We start from the raw sequence: 18,340 nt of genomic DNA, 5'->3' as shown, positions 1-18,340 counted from the left end.
CAAACAAACATCGAGGAACCAACACTCGCACCATCCATTTCTAAATAATTAATTTCTTTCTTAATAACTAATTCTAAATAATTTATCAATCTAAATAAATGATCAATATTATAATTTATTTCAATTTAATTTGATTTTTTTTATGGTAAATTTTTTTTAACTGTTTCTTGAAGGAGACTAGGGTACACGACCGTCGGATCTCAACAAAAATGGAATTCCAGGCACGCCCAACAGCAATTATCAGACCAAAGTCCGAGCGCACTGCAGGGGTGGATGGTAGTAGAACATCATCCTGGTTCCTAGTTTCATAAGGACTGACATTTCTAACAAGCTCAACTAGCAAGGAAAAACTTCATGGAAGGTTTCCACGGAAATACTGAAATGTATTCAAAGAGAGGTGTAGTAATATGAATATCTTTTTTCTTCAAAAGTTCAACAGAAATATGGGTGGTAGACTGCAGGACTTATGATGATTTAAGTTGGAGATTATGTAAAGGTGTAAGTAAAGATGAAAATATACACAACCAGACTGACGAGGAGTAACATAATAAGGGTAAGTAAGAGAAAAGTATAATAGACGAAGGATAGAGAAAGGAAAGACTCGCTTCAACTGTCGGATAATTCCTAGTCCTCGAGAAACCTATAACCTCATCGACTCAATATGCCGCTTGAAATATAGGTTTTCATCTAAAGGTACCCCAAGGAATCGAACAAACCTGCCAGCTGGGCAGAATATGGACCCCTAGATCTTTGAAGCCTTGTTACTGTAGGGTAGCTTTTGCCTATGACTTCTTCACGTCCAGGAAAGTCAGCAGACGCTTTAGCATACTTTTCAAATATTTTAGAAAAGACAGACAGAAGAGATATAGGCCTATAGTTCTCCGGGTCCTCCCGGTCACCTCCTTTAAATAGTGCTATCACTCGTGCCAACATGAGATACTGAGGGAATAATCCAATTGAATGACTGGTTAACCAAGTGGCACAGTGGTGTAATAATTGATTGAAAAATTTGTTTAATTAATCTGGCAGGAATTTGGTCGAATCCAGCTGAAGAATTTTTTTAATGATAAAATTATTATTATCAGTTTCTGCTCATTAATTGACTCAAGAATCATCGACTTTGCAAAAGATGGACCGAGGAACTGCATCCAAGATCTTGAACTTGAAGAAAGAAAAACACCTAACACTGTTTTTTTTTTCCGACCTCGGCAAAAAATTTGGTCATCTGATGTCGCACTTGGTTTTCATCCAAGAAAAGCTCATTCTGAACATAGGGGGCTTTCGGGGACTTGCCGATGGTTGTGCAACTTCCTTAATTACATCCCAAGTTTTCTCAATATTTGTGCCACAGCCCGCAAACCTTCGAATTTAGCTTTTCGAATCAGCGTTTTAAGTATGCTTCGGTATAATTTAAAAGCCTCTAATTTATCATCGATCGATCTATTCCTATACTCTTTCCAAAGGTTAAATCAGTGTTAATGTCATAGTGTTATGTACTGATTTTAACCTCTAATGGCTGACCTTTCTCACGGATTGACGTCACAGAAGAGTGAACGCCGAGCGAAGAGGACACTAGTATATAAGCAAATCGCAGTGGAACAGCTCATTACAAGTGCTGACCCAGACCTTAGGGATCTTCTTAGGTCAGAATGGTGAAAAATTGTAAAAACTTGTAATTTTTACAAAAACCGGAGGAACTTTTTCCAAACCATTCTGTGACTACGATGTATTTTTCATTCTCATACGGGAAGTAAGTGCTATGTCATTCTCCGATACATTGACACCCATATTTTGGTTGAACACACCAAGCAGGGTAGTTTTCAGACTCACTCCTGCTTTCTGCTTTATTCCTTGGATTACAAGACTGTCAAGCAGAGCATTCCGTTCCTACCCATCCAGCTTTAGTTCAAGTATTTTAATTCGCTCTTCCAGGTTTTCTATTTCAGTCCTAAAACTTTTAAGTGACTGTTGGATACCCTTAAACCTTGGATTATATTATGGCATTATAGCATCATCATATGCCGAAAGTATCTAGCGAATATGTATAACGCTGTAGTACTGCCGCATATTCTATATATCGCGCCATTTTGAAATTTATTAACTGACACCCAAAAACACAAGCTCCGGTCCCTTTATTTTAGGTTCGCTAAGTTCCTGCTGTGATGCCCCTTGTGGACGAGAAATACTTATATGATTGATAAACATAGGATTGCAGACCCCAGTATCGCGGTAAACCGGTTGATTTCTAATTTCCAGCCAAATGGAACCACCCCTGGCTTAAACATTTCTACAGTTCTTGATTGTGTATTTTTCCATGTTGTGTTTTAAATTTCTCTCCGTTTTTCTTCTTTTTTTTTTCTTTTTTTTTCATTGTACTCCGTTTTGTTCCATGTGAAAAATACGGGTAATAAGTATTTTATTTACTTACTTACTTAATATTGTTTGACTAGCCTGTCTAAGAGCGCTTCCGTTATCTTTACTTTCTCAGCTATCTTACGGCTAATATCACCATCAATCCTTTGCTTAGTTTCCGAAAGCTCTAGTTCGGTTGCAGTTATTTTTTTCTAATAGTGCAGATACGGGTGATTGCTCTTGGGTTTGAGTCGCATCAAGAGCAGCGAAACTTTTGGAAACAGTCTTATAGATTTCTGGCGATGTTTGGACTTCCTCAAATACTTTTTCTTACCCCCTTTGTAGTTTTCTTAGCGGTTTCGTCAGTATAAAGGATGCTTAGCTAGCTTCAAAGACTAGGTGTTCAGAATGCAATCCATAGCAAAACAACAGGTAGCTAGAGCCTTCTTTAACATCAGTACTAACTTTTAGGATCCTAGCTGGCCATCCCCGGAAATTTGCTAAAACCAATTAAAACTGCTTAAATTTGGCCATCATACAAATAAATTAAACCAAGGATTGATTAGATATACTTAATTTAAGTGGGACAGGCCCAAGGCAACAGTCACTATCACCATGTTGAAAGGTAAATGAAAGCTAGATAAACAGAGCAAAACTTATCTTTAAGTCAGGGCTGGCTCTCATGTGAACATCCAAATTTCAAGTCCAAATTCAGCCAAATTTCAGCCAAATTCAGTCAAATTCAGCCAAATTCAGTCCAAATTTCAGCTCATCTGCATCACACAGTTCTTACAATATATTTTAAGTATATCCAATTAATCTTTTAGATAATGCTAGAGAAAAATTCGTTCACAGAATAATTAATCACAGTGTTTTTACAATAAATAATAGTTGTCTTTATTGCGTAACTACTGAATGAAATTAGTTTCTAAATAATTTAAAATACAATTCTTTTTCAGAACTGGTTCAAAGCTTAATTGAATTTAAATTCAATTAAGCTAGATTTTCAAACTAGATTGGTCTTGACCGGACGAAGACTGTATTAAGACTGAATTGAAACTCGATAGTTCGAATTTCTCAGTAATTATAAATTTTTTCGTGGTCCTTAGAGAAACACTTCATAAATTGAAAAAATCGATAATTGGAATTTGTAAAGAGGGTATCTTGCCTAGCAATACACTATAAAATATTGATAAAATTTGAAAATAATAGTTTTTATTTATTTATTTCATTGATTTTATTAATAATTATGATAAGCCCTGACGCCACTCTACATAACTACATAACAATTGTACCACCCTACATAACTGCTTCAAAAAATGTGGGTTTGCTAAGAAAAAAGAAAACACTGCCTGGTAAAGTTGCAAGATTTAACAGAATACATCCCCCCCCCTTGGCACAGAGTGGAGACTTCTACCAAACTTTGGTGAGTATACCTTCAAGAATTTGGTGGACGATAAAATTACCGTCCATGGTGATGTAACCGATGCCAAATTGTTGACTTTCCAAGATGAGTATGAGGAGGATAAATAAGAAGACCCACCTATTCCATTAAAACAGAACTATTCATCAAAACCTTACGTTCTTACGCTATCAAAACAAAATCAAGCGATAATGACGTTACACGTCTCATTACCATTAAATAAATACTTAAAAAAAAATACTTTTCTTCAAAGTTCAAACACAAAAAATCACTGTTGTTTATTTTAGTAATTAAATAAAAAAGAAGTTTTTAAATAAATAAAAGAAACTTTAAATAAAAAAGAGCAGCGATCAACATTAAAACTTAAAACGAAAAGAAATTATTCCGTATATGAAAGTGGTTGTCAACTCCTCAACGTCCCGCTCTTTACGCTAGAGTTCGGCTCTTTCGCACAACTCTGCTTTTTAAAACAATAAAAAACTTTAGCGTAAAGAGCGAGGCGTTGAGTAGGGGACAACCCCTTTCATATACGGAATAATTTCTATTCGTTTTAAGTTTTAATGTTGTTCCTTACTTGCAGCTAAAAAAAAAAAACTTGTTTTGTTTATTTAATTTCTGAACGTTTTTGAATTAATACATGTTTTAATTTTGGCTCACCGCACATGAACAATTAAAACGCAATTTGCAGATTATTTTTTTTTTTGGCTAAATGGCCTTCTCATAGTTTTGATGGGACAGGGTGGGGGAGGAGGCACAGTTGCCCTCCAATTTTTGGTTACATAAAAGGGCGACTAGAACTTTTTCTTATGAACGTTTTATTAGTTATAAATATACGTAACTTACAAATGAACTTACGTAGCGAACTTCTATTTTGTAAATTTTTATTACGTACGTGAGGGGGTTAGCACCCTTGTCAATGCCTCGCTCTTTACACTAAAGCTAGAATTTTGTCCTAATTCTTTAAGAATGACCCCTGAATCACAAAGGCCGTAGAATGAATAGTTGAACTTACTAAAAATAGTTTATCGTAAGGAGCGAGGTATTGTGGAGGAGACAAACCACCGTATATACATAATAGTTTCTGTTCGTTTTAGACTTTAAGGTTACTGATTACTTCCAGCTGAAACAACTTTTTTTCATTTATTTTCTCATTGTTTTTTTTTAAATAAAGCTAGAAAATCCTAGGGCCCCTTCATGGAAATTCTCTTCCCTCATGATAAATTCCTCCATGGAAAGATATCCCCACGTAACCCCTTTCCCCTACCCTTCCCCCTCCCTCATAGTGAAAAAGTCCCCTTGAAAACGTATGTACACTTCCCAATAACCATTGCTACATCTAAACAATGGTCAAAGTTTGCGACTTGCAGCCCCTCCCCCGGGGACTCTAGGGATTAAGTCGCCCCGAAAGACATAATTATTAAGTTTTTCTACTATGCTTAACAAAATGGCTATCTCAAATTTTTGATCCGGTGACTTTGGGAAACAATGAGCGTGGTAGGGGGCCTAGGTGGCCTCCAATGTTTTCATCACTTAAAAATGGCAATAGAACTTTTAATTTCCGTTAGAATGAGTCCTCTTGCGACATTCTAAAACCACTGGGTCGATACGATCACCCGTGGGGAAAAAATAAACATGCATCCGTGATCTGTCTTCTGACAAAAAAAATACAAAATTCCACATTTTTGTAGATATGAGCATGTAGACAGGAACTTCTACATTAGGGTTCTCTGATACGCTGAATCTGATGGTGCGATTTTTGTTAAGGTTCAATGACTTTAAGGGAGTGTTTTCTCCTATTTTCTAAAATAAGGCAAATTTTCTCAGGCTCGTAACTTTTGATGGATAAGACTAAACTTGATATAACTTATATATTTAAAGTCAGCATAAAAATGCAATTCTTTTAATGTAGCTATTGGTATCCAAATTCCATTTTTTAAGGATTTGGTTACTATTGAGCCGGGTCGCTCCTTACTACAGTTCGTTACGACGAACTGTTTGAAATTAAATTCAAACGATCAGGCATTAAAACTTAAAACGAACAGAAATTACTCCGTATATTAAGGGGATTTTCCCTCCTCAACGCCCCGCTCTTTACGCTAAAGTTTGACTCTTTCTCTCAACTTTACTTTTTAAAACAGTAAAAAATTTTAGCGTAAAGAGCGGGGCATTAAGGATGGAAAATCTCTTTTAATATACGGAGTAATTTCTGTTCGTTTTACGTTTTATTGCTGCTCCTTACTTTCAGCTAAAAAACGTGTTTTTTTCGTTTTTGAATCAATACATTTTTTTATTTTGGTTGTCCAACAAAATGAATAATTAAAACGAAATTTGCATATTTTTTTTTTGCTAAATGGCTTTCTCTTAGTTTTGATCGGAAGATTTTGAGAAAAGAAGGGGTGGGGGAGGAGGCCTAGTTGCCCTCCAATCTTTTGGTTACTTAAAAAGGCAACTAGAACTTTTAATATTCTACGAACGTTTTTATTAGTAGAAAATATACGTAACTTACGTAACGAACTTCTATATTTGTATATTTTTATTACATAATATGAGGGGGTTTGCCCCCTCGTTAATACCTCGCTCTTCACAATAAAGCTTCAATTTTGTCCCAATTCTCTAAGAATGACCCCTGAATTACAAAGGCCGTAGAATAATTAGTTTAAATTACTGAAAATACTTTAGCGTAAAGAGCGAGGTATTTAGGAGGATATGAACCCCACATATGCCTAATAATTTCTGTTCGTTTTAAGTTTGAATGCTGCTCCTTACTTTCAGTTGAAAAAAACTTTTCCATATTTATTTTTCATTTTTTTAAATAGTGCTAGAATATCCTGCACCCATTTCTTGGAAATTATCTTCTCCCATCATAAATTCCTCCATGGAAAGATCCTTCCACGTAACCCCTTCCCCTCAGCTCCCCCCCTCATAACCGAAAAAGTCCCCCTGAAAACGTATGTACGCTTTCCAATAACCATTACTATACGTAAACACTGGTCAAATTTTGTAACTTGCAGCCCTCCCCCCTTGCAATGCGAGGGATTAGGTCGTCCCAAAAGGCATTGTTATCAGTTTTTTTACTATGCTGAACAAAATAGCTATCTCAAAATTTTTATCCGTTGACTTTGGGAAAAAATTGAGCAGGGAGGAGCCTAGGTGCCCTCCAATATTTTCAGTCACTTAGAAAGGGCACTAGAACTTTTAATTTTCGTTAGAATGAGCCCTTTCGCGACATTCTAGCACCACTGGGTCGATACGATTACCCCTGAGAAAAAAAAAGAAAAAAAGAAAACAAATAAAGACGCACCTGTGATCGGTCTTCTGGCAAAAAACGCGAAATTCCACATTTTTGTAGATAGGAGCTTGAAACTTCTACGATAGGGTTCTCCGATAAGTTGAATGCGATGGTGTGATTTTCGTTAAGATTATATGGCTTTTAGGGGGTGTTTCCCCGTATTTTCCAAAATAAGGCACATTTTCTCAGGCTCGTAACTTTTGATGGTAAGACTAAATTTGGTTAAACTTATATATTTAAAATCTTAAGTATCTTTAATATTCACACATTTCAGAGTATTAAAATGTTAGGTAAAGCAAAGCTTGATATAAATTTTGAGCCAAATCGGATGATGAGAGGATGAAGTCGAAATAATCATCTCGATTTTTGGCGATCATCACACAAAGAGAGAAAGAGAGCAAGTTAAGTAAAACGTGGTAAAATGAATTGTACAATTTAAGATAGGAGTCACTCCATCAAAGAAACAAGATCTAAGAGCTCATATGGCACTTGCGACGAGGCAAGAAGAGCTAAGACCCAAGAGATCATATGGTATGAGCTCTAGCAAATTTCTATGAATCAATAGATTGATTTAAAAGGAAAATAAGAGGCTTAATGCCGATCAGGATTTAACATAAAGCTCTGAGTCACGATGTCCTTTAAATATCAAAATTCATTAAGATCCGATCACCCACTCGTATGTTATAAATACTTAGTTTTTTCTAATTTTTCCTCTCCCTTTAGCCCCCCCCCCCATATGGTCGAATCTGGGAAAACGACTTTATCAAGTCAAGTCCAGAAGCACCAAACTCGCCAAATCACTGAACCCCTCCCCCCGACTCCCCCAAAGAGAGCGAATCCAGTACAGTTCCGTCAATCACGTTAAAGGACATTTGCTTATTCTATCCACCAAGCTTCATCCCAATTCCTCCACTCCAAGTGTTTTCCAAGATTTCCCCCTCCAACTCCCCCCAATGCCAAAACATCTGGTCGGGATTTGAAATAAGAGATCTGAGACATGAATTCCTTTTTCAGAAATAACCCCCCCCCCCCCAACTACCCCAAAGAAAGCGGATCCGTTCCGGTTATGTCAATCATGTATCTAGGACTTGTGCTTATTTTTCCCACCAAGTTTTATCCCGATCCCTAAACTCTAAGTGTTTTCCAAGTTTTAGGTTTCCCCCCTCCCAACTCTCCCCCCAATGTCACCAGATTTGTTCAGGGCTTAAAATAAGAGCTCTGAGACACGATATCCTTTTAAATATCAAATTTCTTTGAGATCCGATCACCCGTTCATAAATTAAAAATACCTCATGTTTTCTAAGTTTTCAGAATTAACCCCCGCCCCAACTACCCCAAAGAGAGCGGATCCGTTCCGGTTATGTCAATCATGTATCTAGGACTTGTGCTTATTTTTCCCACCAGGTTTCATCCCGATCCCTCCACTCGTTTCCAATCGTTTTCCAAGTTTTAGGTTTCCCCCCCCCCCAATGTCACCAGATCTATTAGGGATTTAGAATAAGAGCTCGGAGACATGATATCCTTCTAAATATCAAATTGCATTGAGGTCCGATCACCCGTTCGTAAGTTAAAAATACCTAATTTTTTCTAATTTTTCAGAATTAACCCCCCCAACTACCCCAAAGAGAGTGGATCCGTTCCAGTTATGTCAATCATGTATCTAGGACTTCTGCTTATTTTTCCCACCAAGTTTCATCCCGATCCCCCCACTCTAAGTGTTTTCCAAGATTTTAGGTTTCCCCCTCCCGACTTCCCCCTCCAATGTCACCAGATCCGGTCAGGATTTAAAATAAGAGCTCTGAGACACGATATCCTTCTAAATATCAAATTTCATTGAGATTCGATCGCCCGTTCGTAAGTTAAAAATACCTCATTTTTTCTAATTTTTCAGAATTAGCCCCCCTCCAAACTTCCCCAAAGAGAGTCGATCCATTCCAGTTATGTCAATCATGTATCTAGGGCTTGTGCTTATTTTTCCCACCAAGTTTCCTCCTGACCCCTCCACTCTAAGTGTTTTCCAAGTTTTAGGTTTCCCCCTCCCAACTCCCCCCCCAATGCCACCAGATCTGTTCGGGATTTAAAATAAGAGCTCTGAGACACGATATTCTTCTAAATATCAAATTTCAGTGAAATATGATCACCCGTTCGTAAGTCAAAAATACCTCATTTTTTCATTTTTTAGAATTAACCTCCCCCCAACTACCCCAAAGAGAGTGGATCCATTCCGGTTATGTCAATCATGTATCTAGGACTTGTGCTTATTTTTACCACCAAGTTTCATCCCAATCCCTCCACTCTAAGTGTTTTCCAAGGTTCTATATTTCCCCCTCCCGACTCCCCCCCAATGTCACCAGATCCGATCGGGATTTAAAATAACAGCTCTGGGACACGATATCCCTCCAAACATCAAATTTCTTTGAGATCTGATCAACCGTTGGTAAGTTAAAAATACTTCTATTTTTCTATTTTTTCCGAATTAACGGCCCCCCCCCCTACACCCCCCCCCCCCAGATGGTCAAATCGGGAAAACGATTTTTGATTGAATCTGGTCCAGTCCCTGATACGCCTGCCAAATTTTATCGTCCTAGCTTGCCTGGAAGTGCCTAAAGCAGCAAAACTGGGACCGACAGACCGACAGAATTTGCGATTGCTATATGTCTCTTGGTTAATACCAAGTGCCATAAAAAAAGGATAGACTACTTTGCAAACCAATTTTTTCGTTGTCATTGTTTTTAATATACTCCATGTACGCTTGTGATTAAGAAATTGGATACAAGTGTTTCTGTGCATTATGTACACAAATGTGTTATGTATTTTCATTAAACTAATTGTTTTTTTGAAATTCTTCCTTTTTTCCTCCCAGATTATTTAAACTCCTGTTGTTTGGTTTCCATCCCTGTTTCTTTTCTTTTTTTCAGAAAATTACCTGTTTTCCTTTCAGTAGTTACATTGACTAAAACCTGAATCTAAACTTAAAAGTAACACATGCAATTTTACACAGTAAAATTAAAAGTAGTTATGTATTATATCAGAATAATTTAGTACGGCAATCAGAGTTGTTTATTAATAATACCCTGTGATAATCGTATCCTAGGAAATTTAGAATTCTAGCGTTTAGTTTACCCAACAATAGTATTATATAGAAAACTATGGCTTAATCCAGTCGCTGCCAAAATTTTAAGCGACTGTTTTACTTTACAGCAGAAAAACCATAGTATGAGTTATCTAGCAGAGTAAGAAAATAAAACATGTTTTTGTCTAGATCACACAGTTGATCATTGTATCTAAATATACATTTCTAATTTATGTTAACTAACTGGCAATTTGTTTGAATCAGAAAAACATAGTTCAATTTTAAGGGTGGCAATTTGTTTTGTCATCCAAAATTTTTTTTATTTTAGGTTTTTGGGTTGTTCGTCACTCATGTTCTACATGTTCGTCACTCAACCGTTTTGTGCGCCCTTTTTTTAACGAATTTTATTTGGAAGACGAAATCTTAAAAAGACATGTTAAGGTGAACATTGCCTGGAACTGATGCTGGATATATTTGCTTAGGAATAAAAGGCCAATTATTTTCATTGCTTTAAGTGAGTGATTTTAAAGAAAATTCACTTTAAAAAACAATTGATATCACCTCCTTTGCATCGTTGTCTTCTTCAAATTGTTGAATAACACAAGTAGAGAATTCTATTCTAGTGATTGAATATTGGATGCGTGGATCATTAGTTTTGTATTTTTTTTTTTTTTTTGTGAGTCATATGTTCAACATGAGTAGCCCAAATAAGATTAGACATCCAAAGCACTTTGTCTGAAAATCCGTCGCTAGCTTCAACAAAGTTTCGTGTAATCTACCAGTAGCTTGCGATTAATAGTTTTGTGATTTCTGGCCCAATCTATACGCACATTTCTAAGCATAAGAAATAAGTTTCTGACCGAGTGTGTGTACAGTCTGGTTTGAAAAAAATAAATAAATGGAAAGAACACTTATCTCTCTAAAAAGAACACGGATGCACCGCATGCACGGAGAGGTGTAGCATAAATGGGAGACAGTAACAACGGCAATCAAAGGGGTAAAATTAACCTTGACTGGGCTGCCCACTTAATTGGACAATCTGTCTTGGCTTTTTTCTACAATTGGCCATGACTTTGACTTTTCCCACAACTATTCCCTTTTTTTAAATTCAAACAACATTATTCTACTTCCAATGTGCAAACACATGCATTTAGTCAAAAAAAAATTAGCTTAGGCAATATGGGTATAAATTAATCGTATAAAATCGTATAAAAAATAATACTTGAAAAATAAAAATAAATATTTTACAACTAGATATGCGATGCCTATACCTAGTCCAAAAAACTTATGACTTGCTCGACTTAAGTCCCATCCGTTCTTGGAAGTCATTTTGGGGCCTCTTTTTTCACTATTCTTTGGTGACTTGGAGTGCCTACTGAGTCAAATTCTCAGTACACACCTCCTCCAGGCTACTGAGAGCGTCCAAAGGTGGTGGATATAGGAACTCCCTACAGATATGTAGGGTACCTCCATTGAATAGGAGCCGCAGACCAAGGGGGGATCTAGCCCCTGGGGTCCATAATTGAAACTAGGTCACCCTCACCTAGGGGTCATAAATAAAGGTGAAGGAGGAGGAAGGGCCTTCTGATGTTGACCGACCTGGACTCGCCAGCGTGTGGAAACGTACCCTCAGCTGCGAACCTTCTCCCAACGATGGGTTAAATAGCATGGTACTGCTAGATGCCATCGGGGGAGGATCAACATCAGGAGAACAACTGCAAAAGAGCGGATAACCTGGACACGGACAACGACCCCTGTAAGTTGAAGGAGAGTAGTGGACTACCTCCGTCAATTAATCAGCCAAGAAACAGTGACAAATTGCATATGAGCAAAGATTGGACTGTAGTTTAAACTTGGTCAGATATTTATTAATGAAGAATTACCCTATCATCCATAAGCGGCAAAATAAAAATTGCCCGATTAATGTGGAATTGTAGAAATTCCACCCTTCACAGAAATTTTTCTCTTTACAAATAGAAAACTCTCTTCACAGCTCACTCTCCCAGGCAAAATCTTTTTTTTTTTGGCGTTTTACGGTCAAATCGGAAATCAAATCAACCAATGAAATTGAGAGAGATGTCTTTCTAAATATAGCATAGGTAAACAGGGCTTCCAATTGACTGATTGATTTGGTGTCTTGTTCTTATAATTCAAGATATAAATGCTGCTCTATTAAATTGCCATGACAAGTAACCTAAAAACTTGTCTACAGTTGGAGTTTCCAAGAAAACTGTGCTGAAAATCTAGAAAAATTAACAAGTAAGTCGCACGAAAACGGATTTTTTATGATACACCTCATCAAAGGTATTAGTTTATTTTTCCTTGTCTTCGGCATATTCCTCCGGAAGGCAAAAATGTATACACACTATAATTTTTGCATATAGTCCATCAGAGCTTGCTTAAGCTTTGAAACTACGGCTGTCGTTAGCGTTATCAGATAGGGTGCATTTACACCATTTGGGGTGTTTTTTTTAGGCTGTTGGGCATTGAACTCTTCGATTCAACATATTTTAAATTTTATTTTAATACCGATTTTACGCAATGTTTCTAAAAAAAAGTTATTTGGCACATTTACGCTTTGGTTGTAACACCATCATATACAAGGCATCTGTTATCATCACTGTATAGGAATGATTAGCCAAAATGATCTAGCACCGACTTATCTATTTGCTGCCTCTAAAACACCTGGCAGGCTACAATTGCGGCCAAAAGGAAAACACAAACAAACTTAAAAAAAACAGTTTTTTAATTAGGTCTAATAAAAATAGTACATTTGTATAGTATATCATTGACAATAGAATGCCTAACTTTTTGATTAATTTCAAGCGTAAATTAAAAAAAAAAGATAGAAAAGCTAAAAAAGCGCTCTGGTGAAGAAAAATTTGTTTCAGGAATTACGAAAACGCCATGATCATGTTTTTTTTTCTTTTACCTTTTATTTGTCCCGTCTATATTTCAAATGGGGCACTTCCATTAGTTATGAATGTTTATAAATGAGTCCTTTTATGATCCCTGAACTGAGTTTAACCGTTTATTTTGCAGTAGATTATCGTAGACTGATTTTAATACTTGCGAGATACAACCGGCCCAAGGCTGGCCATATTTTTTAACTGTCAAACGGAAATGGGTTGTTTTTGTAGGAAGGTTTAGGCTTGGTGCTGAACTGATTCCGCTTGAATTATTTTGGTTGAAAACTGTCCGCAAACCCCTTTTAGGAAGAATCACTACAAACACGAGTTTGACCGCTTCCCTTCTCCCTATTTCCGAGCCGTAGAAGTCTGAAGCACGTTACATCATTCGTGGTTTACTGAAAAAAATTTATACTACAAATATTTTCTTTTATATTTAAAACAATGAATAATGAAAATAAGAATTTGATTGAAGAAGAATCTTGAATCACAGAGCTTTCAGCAATTGATATCATTAATCAATTAATCAATCAAATTATTATCATATCATTATCAATCATATCATTTTCAAATAATCAATTTACTTTTATTAGTTTTCTCCAAACATTGCTCACAACACATTTAGTTTTTATTAAAACGCAAATTGAGCGACAGACGTTAGACTTCTACGATTAGAGGAAAGAAAAGGAGACTCCAGTGTGCAGACATTTTTTTGTCTGTTTTAAGATTGACTTGAATATTCAGTTTAACTTTTACCAGTTTTACGATTTATCTATTCATTTAAATCAGTACCTCTTATCTGTATCTTTGCTATGATTATTTGTTTAATTTCTGTTTCTTTTGAGTTTCCTTTATTCTTTAAGAGTAATTTCTGGTCGTTTTGAGTTTGATTTTATAGGGATTTATTTCTGCTGGTCTTAAGTTTAATATCAATCTTTACTTTTCTTTGAAAAATTTCAGTTTCGAAAGTTTTTTTTAACTAATCTAAAAAGGATGCAGAAAAAAATCAAATATCAATGGAATAATATTATGATTAACTAATGTACAGCATAAACTTATTCCTAGAAATCAGTTTTAGGAGTTAAGAAAGATTAATTTTCATTTCTTTTCCAGGCTATTTAGTAGATTATTGAGAAGTAGGGTATTTTCTGGAAAATTATAGAAGGTTTTTGCCAATATTCGAAAGCTTACTGCTCTGTTTAAAAATTCCCATAGCGTAGATTAGTTCCAAGTTTTTTATCTATTACTGTTTTCGAGTTACAAATCGGTAAATTTACAAATGACGAAAAATTTAAAATTAAAATACTAAAATACTAAAATTAAAATTAAAAAGAAAATTCAGTAAGAAAAAAAATTACTCAAAAAGATATTTACAGCATTAAAGTAAAAAATAGAAATTGCGAAAAACCTTCAAAAACCTTGACTTTTTAATCATCTCACTTTGGCAAAACCTTGTTTTCTAATGAAAAGTGCTGAAGAACGAAAAAATTTGATAATCACAAAATATGAAAAAAAAAAGGAGCAGTAAAACAATAGTTCAGGTTAACGAACTGTAAGTAAGGCTCAATTGTAACCGAAACTCTAAAAACCGAAATTTTAACACAAATGGATATATCGAAAGATTTGGGTTTTTATGTTGATTTCAAATATATAAGTTTTATTAAGTTTAGTCTTATCATTCAAACGTTACGAGCCTGAGAAAATTTGCTCGATTTCAGAAAAAGGAAGAAACATCCTTTAAAATTCATATAATCTTAATGAAAATCACACCTTCAGATTCAGCGTATCAGAAAACCCTACTGTAGAGGTTTCAAGCTCCTCTCTGCAAAAATGTGCAATTTTGTATTTATTGCGAGAAGAAAGGTCACGGATGCGTGTTTTTTTTCCAGGGGTGATCATATTGACCCAGTATTCCTAAAAAATCAGGAGAGGTCTCAGTCGAACGGATAATTAAAGTTCTAGTGTCCCTTCTTAAGTAACTATAAAATTGGGGGCCACTAGGGCCCTCCCAAGCCTCTTTTTCTCATAATCGTCCGATCGAAATTTTTAGATCACCATTTTGTTAAGCCTAGTTGAAAAGCCATATAGTTATGCCTTTGGAGATATTATGAGCCCCCAAAGCCCCCGGAGAAAAGTCTTTAAGTTACAAAATTTGTCATTGCTTACGTTTAGTATTTATTATTGGGAAGTATGCATACATTTTTCTGGTGAGAAAATGGGGTTAATTTTTTGCTACCGGGATTTTCCACGAAGATGTTTTTCCGTGGGGAGGGAAGTTTTCAGGGGTCAATTTTTCAGGGGAAATTTTACACTGGGGATTTTGCCAGAATTCCTATGCGAAATTCTTTTTAAGTATTACTTTCTCTTTGCCGACTCAGTTTTACGGATATGTTTAGGGTAGTTTTCCGGGGTAGATTTTCACCAAGATTGAATTGCTTAGAGAACAAACCCGTGGGGAGTAGAGATTTTTCCATGGCAGTATAGTCAAATTTCCTGATGTTATTTAAAAGCAATAAGAAATTAAATAAAAAACAAGTTTTTTTCCATCTGAAAGTAAGGTGCAACATTAAAATTTAAAATGAACAGAAATTATTACGTACACGAGGAGGGGGTTGCTCCTCCTCAAATCTTGCTCTTTACGCTAAAGTTGGAATTTTGTCCCGATTCTTTAAGAAAGACTCCTGAAACACTATATTCGTTTAATTAGAGCAATGACAAGCTTTTTTTTAAAGTACTAAGAAACTTTAGGGAAAAGGGCGAGGTGTTGAGAAGCACCCTCTTCATATACGTAATAGCTTCTGTTCGCTCTAAGTTTTAGTGTTGTTCCTTCTTTCAGTTAAAAAAAAAACTTGTTTTTAATTTAATAATACTCCAGAGACGGGGATTTTGAACTTCACTGTTATAAGAAAAAGAAGAAAATCTAATCAGACTAAAGTGGTTCAAAATCTTGAATTAAGGCAATCTTAACTTCGGATAAAGTATCAGGAAATTAAGGCAATTTCCTCATAAACTGAGGGCTGTTCTGGCTATAAATGTAGCTGATAATCAAGAAGCCCATCAGAAACATCTAGCTGAGTGACATCTAGCCAACTGGATTTATCGATAGTTATTTTATCTTCTGTTTGAGAACTTTATTTGTGACTTCAATATCGGGTCAGAACACATTCAATTTAGCACATTTTATGCCAGATCAACAAGCCGGAACATATTCAATTTAAGAAAAATGAATGAGAAGAAGGACAAACACAATAACGAAGTGAACCAAGCTGAATTGGCAACAAAAACAATGGCAAATTTATTTCTTATCTAAAGCATATTTAGTAATTTGAAAAGAATAGGACTTTTCAATTAAAAGGAATAATTTTTTTTTAAGACTCCCAAACTCTAGCAAGGGCACAGACTAAATATTATCAAAAGTTACACAAAAAAATAAATGTCTAATGAGATTGAAATTATGAAAAATGGAACTGTTTTGTTACAACCATGAAACACATTCTCGAGTGTTTACTTTAAAAACTCCAATTTTCTATATGCCACAACCTTCAGAACGGGATACGAGACTTGTGTCAACTTGAAGTGTTTGTAATTTGATCAAAAGCTTCCAGCTCTTCTTTCTTTATTTCCTCATCATTCTTTCCTATAATGATGTTGTAAGTGTCTCTTGCGTTCAAATTCTGTATCTTCACTTTATCTTCCTTACCCGTATAGTATTGACTTTTAATATAAATTTCATCCCCAGGATGTAGGCCCCCTTCAAACCTACCATAAAAAACATAGCCCTTTGAATTCAAGAAATCGTGAATTCTACGAATTTCCAACTTTGGCTTACCATACACTTCTATCATAAAAACGGCAATGTCAACTTTCTCAAATGGTATTGTCTTTAGGACATCGATTTCAACACCCTCTATATCTAATACAAATAAGTCTATTCTAGACATCTGAGCTGCAAGAAGAGCGGTATATATTGGCACGCATTGTATCTCCACAAGATGCTCTTTACTCTCGTTACGGTCTCCTATGATCTCATTTAGGACGTAGCCAGTACCAGGATTCACATCTAAAATGAAAGCAAATTTTTTTAGTATTATAGCACCTGTTCAATTCAGAGTGTCGCTTAGGGCTAAACTTACTAATTGATTTCTTTTTTCTTAGGATATCCCAAATACTTAGACAATCGGGTTGATAACATGCAACAGCTGATTTCATAATATGCAAGACCTCTTTTCCAGTTAATCTGCTATTAATGTCAAAAAAAATATATCCAAGCTCTAATAGAACGAAAAATTTGTAGTTTTATTTTTCAGATCCTAGAAATGAAAAAGAAATTCAAGTATTTTTATTAATCTGTTTAAGAGTTTCACTTTTTAGGAAAACTAAGATTACTAATGCATCTAATAGCGTTTCACTGCAACCCCAAGCCGCCGTGGGGTTTGGGTAACCTTAGGACAACGATCGAGCCCCAGCCCCAAGGCCAACACAGCTGCACACGCTGCTCTCCCCGAATCTGTTGAAGGCTTCACTCTGTATTCCTTCCACTAAGTCAGAATTTCCTTTAAATCCTTATGACCTCTTACCGCTCATTCAGGGATAATCTGCAGTAAATTTGCCCCTAGAAGGTTGCCAAGCAGCATAGTCTTTGGCAATCTGGGATCCTTCATCCATAAAATGTGGCCTAGCCATCTTAGCCTTTCTTTCATTATAGTCCTATAAAATCTAGAAAATCTATATAAGATTTATAGAAAAAGTACTAATACATTCGAATTTCCCTAACTTGAAATTCACGAGACCGTTACGGATAGTTCGACTTATGCCTGGTTCGATTTAAAGAGGTCATTCTACATAAAATTCGACTTATAAAGGAAACGAATTATAAATGTAAGCCAAATGAAAATTCAAGTTACAGAGGTACAAAGTTGCTAAATTTACTCCCTGCAGCCACTACAAAGTTAAGAATAACTCTGTTAGTGTATTTTAGACTTAACATATTAAGACTTGACTTTCAAATGTCAAAACTTTCAAATGTGAATAAAGGAAATAAGACACCTGAACATTAACAGAATCTGATAGAAAAATATGTTAAACAAAATTAATACATATCAAACTTTATACATTGCAACATGCATACCGGGGTTTCAAATAACAGATTCTGTTGAAAAAACTTCGAGATACAGAAGTAAACTTTGACCTGTGAATGTAAAGTGAAAATCAAATGAAAACTTAGCTACTGAATTTCGACTTATAAAGGTAATTTTCGGATCACTTTAACCTACAGAGGTAAAATATTACCGCAA

At 35.6% G+C, this 18,340-nt stretch overlaps 1 protein-coding gene across 1 annotated transcript in view; it reads right to left on the bottom strand.

Annotated features, from left to right (window-relative positions):
* Window positions 1-12,865: 12,865 nt before the first annotated feature.
* Window positions 12,866-18,340, bottom strand: part of LOC136032831 (uncharacterized) — a 45,026-nt gene continuing 39,551 nt past the window's right edge. The window contains exon 3 of the mRNA XM_065713240.1: window positions 12,866-17,106. Coding sequence (XP_065569312.1) covers window positions 16,613-17,106 — 494 coding nt within the window. The 3' untranslated portion in view covers window positions 12,866-16,612. The remainder of the gene's footprint in view (window positions 17,107-18,340) is intronic.

This window comes from Artemia franciscana, chromosome 11 (assembly GCF_032884065.1).
Source record: "Artemia franciscana chromosome 11, ASM3288406v1, whole genome shotgun sequence".
In the NCBI taxonomy this organism is placed as follows: Eukaryota; Metazoa; Arthropoda; class Branchiopoda; order Anostraca; family Artemiidae; genus Artemia; species Artemia franciscana.
Note: the sequence above shows the minus strand (reverse complement) of the source record. Positions and strands in the feature narration are given on the sequence as shown.